The sequence below is a fragment of the Rattus norvegicus genome, chromosome 11 (genome assembly GCF_021556685.1).
Source record: "Rattus norvegicus strain SHRSP/BbbUtx chromosome 11, alternate assembly SHRSP_T2T, whole genome shotgun sequence".
In the NCBI taxonomy this organism is placed as follows: Eukaryota; Metazoa; Chordata; class Mammalia; order Rodentia; family Muridae; genus Rattus; species Rattus norvegicus.
The window spans coordinates 50854369-50867424 of NC_141544.1; the positions used below are offsets into that span (position 1 = coordinate 50854369).

The following is a 13056-nucleotide window of genomic DNA, read 5'->3' on the forward strand; positions in this document are numbered from 1 at the left end:
AATTACAGATATGAAGTAGCAACAAAATAATTTTGGGTGGGGATCACCACAACATCAGAGCCCGTATTAAGGGTCGCGGCATTAGGAAGGTTAAGAACCACTGTTCTACACTATCACTCAGTCTGACCTGGGCCTCATCTTTTACACCATGATTTGACTTGTCCCTGGGCCTCTGTACTCACAGAAATAAACTTCTTCCTCACAGTATCAAGGGATGGGCTACTGTAGGAACCCGGAGACCAGAGCAAGCGCTAGCCTGCATTATAACCAAGTGCTTCAAATCACCTAAAGGCAGGGGCACCATCTCTCACCAGCAAGGGTCCCAAGATTTGGTGAGCACTGTCACTCCATATGCCCAGGCATGGTGACAAGCACTGCACCGGTTCCACCCCACCTCCCCTGTCCCAGCTGTTGACCCAGCAACTTCATTGGCATCCCTGGCAAGAGGTCCGGCCCTAGAAAGGAAACAGGATTTACCCTGAACACTGGAGCAGGCCTGCTTTAGCATGGGCTTGTCCATCTTCTTGGCATAAAAGGCAGCATACCACACACGCAGTTCAGTGCCTGCAGGAATGTCCTTTGAGGTGGTGAAGTACACGTCACTGCCATGCTGGTAGGCTGTCAGGTTCTGGTGCCCAGGCTCTAGTGCTGGTCGCACTAGCATCATCCAGTTGCAGTCATCCTCGTTGGAAGTGTCAAAGCACACAGGATGCCCATCCTTCTGAAATACCTGAGGGGAGGGCCACAGGCTGGTTACCCACCAGTCTATCAGTGTGGTGTGGAACCATGGGGGAGACCACACTGCTTCTGGTAAGACCTGTTGACAAGCTGATTACCATGGCCAGGGGATCAGAGAAAGACTCTGTGTTAGATGGGTCAGGCTGGTCACAAGAGAAAGGGATGTTGCTGAAGACACGCAACAGGCCCTCAGCATTGGCATTGATGAGGACTATCTGTGAGCCGTGAGGGGGGTCGGGGGAGGACACCTGAGCTCTCCTCCTGTGCAGGCGTCAAGGGGAATGCGAGCTCTCCTGTCCAGGAATCTGAAGACCTTTGACTCCTCTCTAGACATCATGGAGATCCTGAGCCCTCCTATCCAACATAACAAAAAGAGCTCTCCTCTCAGCTCTATTAGAAATAGGACACCTGTGTTCTCCCCTTGGCTCAGGTGGGTACCCAGATACTGAAAGTCTTCTCCTGGTTAGGCCCTAAGCATGCCATCAGCAGAGTCCTTCAGTCTAGGTGAGCTGCCCCAGTCTGCGGAGCACCACTAAAGCTCCAGGGTGAGGGCAGGGCAGGGAGAGCTCTTAGGATCTTTAGGTTTGAGTTAGCACAGGCATAGGGTATGTCCTTTATCTGTGGAATAATGACTACTTCCTCAGGAACCCTGCCCCACTGCCAGGCCTTCCCTGAAAAGATCCTTATCGTGAGAGGCTTTCAGAAGTGTAGTAACAAACTGGGAGGCCACCAGGTGCCCAGTGACCCCTAGTGAGTGTGGAAAGCACATTTCCACCCTCCTCTCAGGGACACAGGGCTTCCCTTGAGACACAGGTGCTCAGAGCTGAGAACAAGTTAACACCTGAAAATAACTTTTAGAACTGAGGAGGTGGAAGGAGGTCAAACAGGCATAAAGGGCCTTCTCTGGCCCTTTATGGGCACTAGTGTTTGCCCATAACCTGGCAAAGCTATAACCTGCAGAGAGCAGACACTAACCCACCTGTCTTTCTGGCCTCAGATTTAGGCCTTTCACATTACTCCTTACCACAGACTTCCTTTATGCTTCCCTTACACTCTCCTCCTGAAAATGTCCATCATCGGGCATCTGTCTTTCCTTGCTGGCTGAAATCTATCCCATAAATTCAAATATCCAAAGACTGCCAAACTCTTGAGACTGTAACACCTAAGAATGGTGGCTGCATCTTCCAGGTCTCAAATTGGAAGCCCACTGTCCTCAGGACTACTGAGGAACAACTCAGCCTCATTCGTTTATGTCCCAACTATTTCCAAAGGCTTGCCACATGAGAAAGCCTCCTCAGCCTCAGAAGGCTTCCTGGGGTTCACTTTAGATTCTCAGCCATTCATGTAACTGACATCCACTTTGGTTTTCTTGGTGTCATATCTAAGTTGGAAATACCCGTTCTCCCTCAGCCAGATGTGCTCTGTGCAGCCGCCAAGCCCCATGCTGTCACTGTCTCTGAGAGCTTCGTGCAACTCACACATATGAGTGAGATTGCCACACCGGTGCAGGAAGCTACAGAGACCATCGCTGTGCTGCAGCCACAGCACCTGCTGGGGGAGGAGAGGAGTTACATCAGCATGGGGTCATTCCTGACTGTTCTTAAACGTCCTCCCTAAAGACCTACAAGTTAGTAGGCACTGCCTTAACCCTCACCTCTGTAATGTAAAGCACACTAAGTGAAGGAAAGAGTAATCCAGCACTTACAAATCCATGCTACTCAGCAGCCCTCACCCCACTCCCACCAGAAGTCATGCAGCCCCAGATTCTAAAGGGGCCCTGAAGCCCCTGCCCCTGCGGCTTTTACCTTCAGAGGAAATGCAGATTCCTTCTCCCACTTGGCGACCCTTCTGGACTCAAATGGACCAAATTGTGTGCGCTTGACTAGCTGGGTCACTGCAAACACACCTTCAGCCCCGTCATCCAGGCGCCTGATCTCCAGGTTAGAGGGGAGGGAGGACCTGGAAGTAGAAGGAGTCTCAAAGAGGCCCTGTCACTCACAGCAATGCAATGCCTACAAGCCCCTCACAGACCATCATGCTTCCAAGATGCGCTTTGTCAGGGAACAGAATTTAAGCTCTCCCATACAGGGGAACAGGACTGACCTACGCTTGTGAGAGAGCCTACATACTAAGGGATACAGTTAAAGCCCCACACAACAATGCTGACCCCACATTCCTAGTGTGGGTGCTGAGGTAGAAGAACTGAATCTGACAGTTATGGCCTTCAAGACTGTATGTAGACAATGTGGAAGAAGGGAGAAAAAGAGGGCACAGAGCACGGTGAGGTGTTTTGTACATACTGAAGACCAGCAAAGGGGCTCTGGTCTGGGTAAGCTGGATATTACCCACTGACACTTTATTAACCAGACTAGAAGGTCAAAGAAAATGCTGGAAAAGGAGTTCATGGAACTGGGACCTCAGAATGGGTGAGGCTTGGGCCAGTGGGAGACAAATCCAGAAACAAAGGCAGACCACTGTCCTTGGGGACGGGCAGGGGCTGGGCTAAGAAGGAAGAGTGGACGAGCAAGGCTGTGTGCCCAGTGTCTTCAGCTAGATTTTGAAAGATTTCGATAGATCTCGATAGATTTCAATAGGCAGCTGGCACCTCGGCCCCACAGAAGAGCTCACCAGCTCTCTACTTTGGGCAAAGATATTTCAAAACGTAAGTCACGAGTAAAGGTAAATGGGGAAGGCGCCAGTTGGGTGATTTCTCAATAATAATAATTAGACACCGAGCATATCAGTTTATATCAGCCTGAACCAGGCACCATCACAGAGATAACTTTTGCTTTCCATGTCTCAGGCTACTGAGGTCCAGGAACGGAACATTGCTCTAAGTCTAAGTGGCTACTGCATGGCAGTCCATGGGCCTTAAACCAGCTTTCTGAAGACACAGGCTTCCAGGAAAACATGGGCCTGGAGAACAAGGCCTGGCTGCTGAGCTGACTCAGCACACCTGCAAGATTTTGTTTTTCCTGGTAGTTAACAGCAGCTTGACTTGTTCCACGGACTACCTGTCCAGAACCTTTACCCTAACCAATTTCATCTACAGTGCATACCTGTTCACAGAGACCTAGATTCAGAGAGCAGATGATACCTTTTTTATTTTTAGACAGGGTTTCTCTGTGTAGCCTTGGCTATCCTACAACCTGCTCTGTAGACCACGTTGGGCTCGAACTCACAGAGATCCACCTGCTTCTGGCTCCTAAATATTGAGATTAAAGATGTGTACCACTACCATCTGGCGAGTTTGGCCACTTTTGCTCAATACATAGTGATGAAATCCAGGCTGGCACAGCCCAGATCAGGAGGTCCCTGACTACATCAAAGAAACACACCCTCATGCTTTGAAACTCTTAGGTCTGACCCCAGTGAGAAAGTGCCCAGCTCCCTGAGGGGTGTATCACCCCCATACACAGAGCCTCTCATTTTGGCTCTCAAGTCTCCTTCATCTTCAAATACATGGGGCCTCTGCACTCTGGCCACACAAACAGGCCGAGAGCCCCTCCTCACAGACAGGGCTGCTGTGGTACTATGCACTTACCTTGCCCTGCTCAGCACAAAGGAGTCCTTGACCATGACCACAGGTCCCAGTTCAGGACACTCTGAGTCATGGTACTGGCTGCAGTCTTCACACCCTGCAAACACACACCAGTGTCAGAGGGGACAATGTTCAGGGAAAGAGAAACCCAAAGTCCACAAACATGGAAAAGGGGACCCTAATGCAATGGGGTTCCTGAGACATGTGTGCTGATACAAAGACTAGCAAGGGTACAGCAGCTGGAAGAAGCCTGTCACAAAAGTCACCTCTTAGTGCTCCTGAAACCACAGAATGCCAAGCAAAAGCCTTTTCAAGAGCACCAGTCTATGGCACTTTCAAACCTCACACATCATCTCCATGGTTAGGAAGATCAGGATTTAGGGTAGTAATAAGCCATTACCCTAAATAACCTTCATTCTTTCTAAACCTTGGGTGAGTTTTTTGAGTTAAGGACCATCCAGTCACGTGGCCCTAATGGGAGTCCTGAAGAGAAGTTGACTGAGGCCACAGCACTACAGCAGACAGGTAACACCCAGGCTCTCAAAGCAAGTCAGCAAACTGCAGACTCAGAAATGCATGTCTATGCTATATAAACAAAATATGGATGACACTTTGCACAGACAGAAAGTGTCAATTCCATCTGTGTTCTAGGGCACCACACCAGTACCAGACAGTTCTATGGGTCACTTACAGATAAACATGATCTCCTCACTGCCATCTTCAGCCATTGCTGATACCTGTCAAGAGATACAAAAGAGCCCAGTTAATAGTGAGTTTTACAACACAGTTTATGTGTGGGTTTTCCTGGGTGTGTACACGTACACCCATGTACACATGTGTGTGAAGGCCAAAGTCACCCTTAGGTGGCAATCCCTGGAGCCATCCACCATTTTCCAAGACAGGAACTTCCCTGGGACCTGGATTAGCCCAAGCTGGCTGGCCAGGGAGCATCAGAGACCCTGTCTCCACCTCCCCAGTACAGAGATAATATGTACCTGCCACGAGCCCGGCTTTTTAAATGTGGGTACTGGGGATAGAACTCAGGTCCTCACACATGCCTGGCAAGCACTTAGTTGACTGAGCCATCTCTTCAGCTCCCCACAAGAGATTTTAGAAATAATGTCTTTTAAGGCTCCTTGTTCCTGTGCACAGAACACAGGGAGATCAGTTTCTAAGTTTAAAGTTTTCCGTGTTGCTTAAAAATGCTAAAAACAACAATCACATCAATCCCCAGACTCAGCAACACATATTCTTTTGCCGAAGTTGGCATTCAAGCTAGAAGCTGGCTCCAGGGCCTACTAACTCTAACCCAGTTCCACGCCTCTGCCTGGCCTCCTGGGTCTCCTGGCAGGTGGGTACCATGTGAACTGAGTTCCAATCCAGGACGGGGACAGTGACTGGTCACTGAGCAGAAGGCAAGAAGAGATTGGCTCAGCTTCAGGGGATTCAGGCTGTGGTTGGCACTGCTGGTTGGAGGCCACATAGGGTGAGCAAAGCCACTCTCTGCATGGGAGCTGAGAAGCAAATGTTCCTTTTAGGGCATTTCCTAATGACCTTTCTTCCTCCTAAAGGTTCTGCTGTCACCTGCTGACACCATCAGCTGGGACCCAAACTTTTACTAATTGGGGTGGTGGTGTTGTACAACACAACTATAACAAAAAGGTAACACTTTACCTTTTCCAAATGCAATGAGAGGGTGACACTTATGTGTTACAAAGCCTGAGGGTCTATATGCACATCAGGAACCCAACTCTACCCACCAGCCACACTCAGGTCAGGGGCTCTGCAATCAGAACAGGTAATAAGAAGCTGCAGCAGGACCCCAGCAGGACACAGAGCACAGCCGATAAAGCTAGCCACAGTGGAGCAAAAGAAACAAAGCCTACTGTTCTGCTTGTTTTGGAGTCCAAATCTGTGCAGAGTTGTAGCATGATGCTTCTCCCTAGGGCAGCAGCCTAGCCTAGACTCACCCCTCGCAGCGGTGCAAGGACAGGAACCCTAAGATACTGATGTGAGAAGGGAGAACACTGAAAATGCCATGAAACTCGTCACTTACATGGTGCCTAACACCAGAGCCTGAGTATTCTTTACTAGAGGTATCCGGTCCCCACAGTGCAGCCTCGAGTGACCTTCTAAGCAGAGGCTGCATGTGGTAATGTGTGTTTTCCAGGTTTGCTCTCATCCATTAATGAGCTATGAGTGCTCCTTTGTAAAAGTCAAGTTCAGTCTCCAGATTTCTACGACCCTCACAGGTTAACAGTGCGGGTGTAGTAACACTCACCTATGATCCCCACACTAAGCAGTCTGAGGTAGGAAGATTGTTAGTTCAAGACCAGTCTGGGCTATTCGGGGGATAGCTTGTCTCAAAGCCAAAAATGAGAAGGAAATCCCCAAAAAAGAAAATATAGAAAGCACTATTTTGAACAAAAAAAGGGGAAGGGGATATTAAATTTTTGAGAGAAATTGGCCTCTCTCCAGTGGTTCAGAGTATGTTCTGTGGACCAGAGGCACTCGCCCAGGTGCTGGCTGGGTCCCAGCAGGTTTTTGCACTCTCCAGCTGACTCAACTACAACCCAAACCTGGCCAGTAGCTAGAGTACACCAACTAAACATGGCTGTAGTGACAAAGGGCCACCACTACAAGGAAAACAAACACAATGAGAGTGTCTAGAGGTTCTGTCGAGGACCTCCTGAATCTAACTGGCTGGTGACAGTGGACCCCAGGCATACCTTCCCCAGCACTGACACAGGAGTTTTACACAGCCTGCCCCAGGTGACACGTGTAATAGTGACATTCATTCTCAAAGTGACAGGTTCTAGAATCACCTAGTGGGCTGCAGGAGGACTGTCCAGATTGGGTTAACCTCTGGGCATGCCCGTGGTTACCTAGTTTGGGATAACTTAAGGAGAAAAACCCACCTTAACTGTGGGGACACCATTCCATAGGCTGGAGTCCTTGGCTGAATAAAAATGAGAAAATAAGCTGAGAACCAGCATTCTTGGCTCTCTGCTTCTGGAATGAGGATACAATGGAGCCATCTCCATCAAGCTCCTGATAGCATGTTTTCTCCACTATGATGCAATATGCCCTCAGGCTGTGAGACAACATGAGCCCCTTTCCTTTCAGTTACTTGTGTGAGGTGTTTTATTGCAGCAACAGAAAAAGTAATTAGACAAGCAGGTTAGTGGGAACATTAGATCTACTCACCCCAAGCTTAACAGTGAAGCTTTAGTGTTGGAGGTCTGGGCAGGGAAGAAGGACAGCATGAAGATGATAAGCAAGCACAGATCCACACGTGCCCAGCCACGTTTCTGTGAAGTGATTCCGTGGAGAGGCCCCCCCCCCTTTTTTTTTTTTTTGATTCTTTTTTTTTTTGGAGCTGGGGACCGAACCCAGGGCCTTGCGCTTCCTAGGCAAGTGCTCTACCACTGAGCTAAATCTCCAACCCCCGGGAAGGCCTTCTTTCCTATAAATGTTGCTGAGATGACTGGGCATCCCTGTGCAAAAAATTAACCCTGACCCCATATCTTCAAAACAAAACAAAACCCCAAACCACGGGTCTGGGCATGGTGAGCAGGTAACTGCAGCATTCCAGGGAGAATCGATGTGCTGGGTCGGCTGAGGCCACACAGAGGACTCTGCTTCAGCATTCACCATTAAATCCATTGGCTACGTCCATGTGGCTATCTCAGTTGTCTATTCTGTTCTGATGGCTGCTCTGTGACACCATACGGGAAAAGCACAATCAACAACCTGCCAGTCTAGCCCTACTGTGAGGCCTCATTACTTCCTGCTGAAGTCTTTGGGAAGATGGTTCATCTAGTATGGTTCCTTTGCCTCTCCATTAAATTCCCCCTCCTCCTCTTCTAAATTTCCTTCCTCCTCTCCTTTTTCTTTTTGTATTTTGTTGAGATAGTGTCTCACTATGTATCCCTGAAACTTGCTATGTAAATCAATATATCTGCCTGCCTCTGCAGTGCTAGGATGACAGGCAGGTCTTTCTATGCTGGGCTTCTCCACAGAAACTTTAGGATAACCCTGTTTACAGCTATGAAAAGATCTTGGAGGAGTCAAACTCACAGACTTAGTGCTTCCTCACACCCCAAGCATCCTCATGCATGTAATTCATGTTTTAAGGAATTTTCTCACATCAAGTCTTAGCGGTCTGAGCATCTTCTTCACTTACAATGGATCTTAGCTTGAACACAGCTCAAGGATTTAGGAGCCAGCTCTGGGCTAGAGGTCCTGGGGATTTCTGCTTAAACAAGGGGGCCACCTTTCCACTGGCACGGGCTTTCATAACTATATTAAAATCGGGAAGAAATCTCTATAGGAAAAAAGAAAATAAAGCTTCCCAAACTCTGTACTGTGTTCTAGTTTTGGTATGTGCTGAAGAAGGGATACTGGGCTAGGCAGAGAGAATCCTGCTCAACACTTGAGAGCACTGCAGACCCCATTCAAGTCACACGCCAGGCATTGGAGGCCAGAGGAATCTCTCAGAATTGATCTGCTGGGATCAAGGCAGGCCAGCAGCTCATCAGCCTAGCTGGGAAGAGGGAGCCTCCTTTTGTGATGGACAGGCTGAGGAGCCAAGGACTATAATTAGTCTGTACTTGTAGTACAGGAGTGCTAGATGCCAGAGATCAGCCTATTTGTCACTGCTGATTACCATCCTTTCCTGGGCCTTGGTTTCCTCACACTTAAGGCCTTTCTGGTCTGTGATAGTCTTCCTACTTGTAGCCCCATCACCTTGTCCTCCTATGCTGCTTCCTGCCCGTTCTGTGTAAAGGCAGGCACCTGTGGCTGAGTGTTTATCTAGAAGCAGATGTGAAATGGTTCCAGCCATTCATGCCAGAACAGCACAACCTAAGCTCTGGCTCCCATATTTGGCCCTGTGGCTTCCTAAGCTCATTTCCTGTGGAGCACAAAGCTTTCTTTACACTATTTAATAAATGGTCCTGTCTGGACTCCCAGTCGGTTTTAGTGTTGTTTCCTGCTGTTAGTTATAAAATACTCTAACAAAAGCAACTTAAGGAAGGCAGGATTTATCCTAGCTCACAGTTCAAGGACAGTCAATCTTGGCAGGGAAGTCAAGGCAGCAGGAGCTTGAAGCCACACCTCACACTGGATCCATAGTCAGGAAGTAGAGAGTGATAAACACTTCCCAGTGCTCAGCTGGGTTTCTCCATTTGACGAAGTCCAGGATGCCCTGCTCAGGGAATGGTCCTGCCCATAGTCAGGACGGCTCTGCTCGCATCAGTAAGTGCACTCAGGATAAACCACCAGATTCTGCTGCTGGAGGAGAGGAGGCTGCACATTCCCACTGTCTCCGGAACTTCGCCTCGCTGCAGAGCAGTGAGGTGAGCCCTGAGTTCCTTCTCCAGTATACTCCATCCCTTACCGCCACCACACTTTACAAGTGCATTACTGTTGTCTGTGCCCGCCTCCCTGCTTCCTGGGTTCCTCCTCGGCAGCCTCCCTGCAAAGCCTGGCTGCGGTCTGAGCGTGCTCATTTGAACCTTGAGGCACAGCAAGCTGCCAAGGCACGGCAATGTCACTCAGAATGCTAGGTGCTGCCAGCACACCACCACCATGTCTGATTTCTTCCCAGTCAGCAAGGCACCTGTGTTCGACTTCTACCTCCAGAACCCTCCGGACGGTGTGATTTAGCTCCTACTATCTGAGGTCTTAGGGCTAGGCCTGCCATTCTGCCATCTTGGGAGTCCTCAACCGAGGTTGTGTAGTCCTTTCTCTTTCCTAACTTCTCCATCCTTTCTGACTTCTTGGCTCATCTCTGATGAGGCTGTGTTTCCAGTGTTCACCTCTGGCTCTTACAGAGGAGTCTCTGGGCAAAAGAGAGACGTACAGGGTCGTGCGTAAAAATGGAACTGAGGTAGTGTGTCCTCCAACTTGAAGATCCTAGCTCAACCAGTTAGGATGGCGGAGTTTTGGCAGCAAGTGAGGGCAGAGTTCTGGAAGCATCTTGCCGAACACACTGCACTAAGCTAAGCAGTACTGTGACTCATCACAATAAAAGGCAAACGTGCCATCACTAATTAGCCTGTGTTCCTCAAACTTAGAAAATGCCACAAGCCCGCATGGAGAACTAGACACGGGGAACGTGCTTCTCAAAGGCAGCCTCTTAACACAGTAGGCTTGCTCACTTCTCTCGGGCAGTCCAGTCGTATCACCCCTCACACCCCTGGCAATGCTCAGGGCTCAGGACACACTTGGCTTCAGTGCTGTCCCTCAGGCCTTGTCGTTCATCCAAGGTTTCCTGTGGTACTGGCGCTGCCTCAGCCCTCAGAACGGTGAGTGGAGGCCCAAGGCATATCCCAGTGGAGGGAAGTGGGGTCTTCAAGCAGCCCTGGTCAAGTTTATACAAGTTCAGCAACAAGGCGCATCAAATCCCACCAGACTCAGTGCCTGCCCCTACCCCACGTGACAGGGTGAAGAGGATGAGGGACTCCAGCATCCACTAGTACAGGTTTCCTAAGAATGTATTCAGGTCCCCTTCCCAGCCTCCATGTACCTACTGCTATTTCCTTTCCCAGAACTGCTATGAGGTGCATATGGTCTCAAAATTCTGCTGTGATAGCTGTCACTGTGATGGTGCCATGAGGTGAGTGAGTGGCCTGGAAGGTGACTGAGTCACAGGTATTATCCCATCTCCTGAGTCTATATAGTCATGGTCTCCCCTCCCCTGACTTCCTCGTCAGTGATGCTCTCCCACAAGACACTGCAAGATGGCCCACACCTAAAAGGTAGGCTCCAAGGCCCAGGTTCCCCAATTCATCATCCCGAGGATGTCCAACCTGCGGGGTTCCTGGTGCTCTCTAACCCAGCTGGGAACAGTCTCCATATGGTCTCACTCTTTATAAATTACCTAGTCTGGGGAATTCTTTCATTTCACCACAGAGTAAGCTAAAAACCTTCCCTCCATCTGTCAAATACACACCTACTGTTCACGAGGTCTATCTAACAGCACTCTCCTTGCAAGCACATCCGCCATGCAATGAAAAACAGGCCTCCCCACTTTCCCTGGAAGCCCTTCCTATTGCACCTGTCTGGCAGCACCTACGGACACTCAGAGCTCACACACTGAAACTACGGGGCCTTTGCCTGGAGGTCGCCTGTGTAACCTCTTTTCCTTCCACGATAAAAGTCCTCAGAAAACTGCCGGCTTCCTCACCTTCTGTGGCAGTGGTTCTCTACCTTCCTAATGCTGTGCCATTCCTCGTGTTGTGGTAACCACCAACTATAAAATTATTTCATTGCTACTTCATAACTGTAATTTGCTACTGTTACAAATCATAATGCAAGTATCTGATATGCAGGAGCTCCTTCTAGGGCTAAAGAGAGAAACCAACGTGGTTCCAGCAAATAGCTCTACAGAACACCCTCATTCTAGCCCACACCCCCCGCCATCATTATCTCAGGTCCCTCCCTCCCCTCAGATGTTTTGCTTCAGTGATCAATCTCCTGCTTTGCTTCCCTCACTGGACACCCTATGCCGTCTGCACCCGCCTGCATGCAGTCCTCTTTGACCCCGCTCTTCCCCAAATATGGCACAAAGTTGAAAGGCACCTCCAAGTCAGGATCTTGGTGCAGCACTCGCCTCTCCCTAGGTCTGGACCAACCCGAGGAACACTGGATGCCTGGTACCAGGCACGGCATTCTCTCTGCCAATGTCTCCACAAAAGTATTTCACCAGTCGCATTCCCAGTACCAGCTTGTCAGATCGGGCCAGGTTTAAGAGCAGCAAATGAAAATTCCACTGACCTCTAAAATAGATCCTCATCTCTTATAAATGCAGCTATGAAATGCAAGCCTCAGGACAGCATGGCCCAGTCACCTCCAACTCACAGGAGCCAGCTTCCCTTTCAGCATCAGCAAGCTGACCCCGCCTCTTCTCTGTACCCTCCTTCCCTGGAGATCCCAAACCGTCCATTACACACTGCTGCCTGCAATTGCTCTCCTGACGCCCCTGCTGTAACTTCTCGCAACACAAGTATGTCTATTCATTGAATCAGACATGATTTCACAGGACCACAGGCTACGCTCGCTTCTGGGTGAGCTGTGATGGCCTTCACTGAACTGTCATCCAGTACCCACAGAAGGGTCTACTTGAAGAAGCTGGTTCAAGGTTGGGGATTTGGCTCAGTGGTAGAGCGTTTGCCAGGCAAGCACAAGGCCCTGGGTTCGGTCCCCAGCTCCAGGGGAAAACAAAACAAAACAAAACGTACATAAGAAGCTGGGTCAAGGAAGTACACAGGGCATTTTACGGTTCTCTGTTATTTCACCTGCTGACAGTAAATGACCACTATAGCTCTTTTCCTGGGAGATTAGAACAGAGAGCCACATGGGTGAGGAGATGGAGCAGAAGGCTGGGAACAGCAGAGCTTCTTGCCTACCCTTCTGAATCAGGAGACAAAACTGCCAGTCAGCTGCTGGTGGGTGGGCATGAACAATGACTCCATGTCCCCCCTATACCTGTGGACCAAGACATTCTCCAGGGCCATCCCTACACCAAACCAGGGGATAAATGGATGAATGTGGTCTCCTGCCCTGGGTGAAGGGAGATCCTAAGGGAGAGTCTGTCAAGTCCCATTCGTGTCCAGACTCTCAAGACGCCTGGGCTGTGGACCAGTGGTGCCTCTAGGATAGCAGCCATGTGCTGGATCACCTCCTCAGTGTTTTCTTCCATTTTGGGTGCAGTCTACTAGCCTGTACTCCTGTGTGCTTTGGCTCCCCAAGGCATCCACAGATCCTGTGCC

The 13056-nt window shown here is 49.6% G+C and overlaps 1 protein-coding gene across 21 annotated transcripts in view; it reads right to left on the reverse strand.

The window, feature by feature from the left end:
• Nucleotides 1–13056, reverse strand: part of Prdm15 (PR/SET domain 15) — a 57632-nt gene that overhangs the window by 42456 nt on the left and 2120 nt on the right. For 16 of the 21 annotated variants that reach the window (XR_015632786.1, XR_015632785.1, XM_087576359.1 and 13 more), the window contains exons 2-5: nucleotides 4971–5016; nucleotides 4283–4376; nucleotides 2544–2697; nucleotides 478–730 (exon numbers count right to left, since the gene is read on the reverse strand). Coding sequence is in view for 18 of the 21 variants with exons in the window: in XM_087576359.1 (XP_087432485.1) it covers nucleotides 478–730; nucleotides 2544–2697; nucleotides 4283–4376; nucleotides 4971–5007 (538 nt within the window). In the remaining 3 variants the exon portion in view is untranslated. Of the gene's footprint in view, nucleotides 1–477; nucleotides 731–2134; nucleotides 2290–2543; nucleotides 2698–4282; nucleotides 4377–4970; nucleotides 5017–13056 lie in introns of those variants that run through there. The other 5 variants (XM_087576360.1, XM_087576364.1, XM_087576362.1 and 2 more) reach the window with 2 other exon arrangements.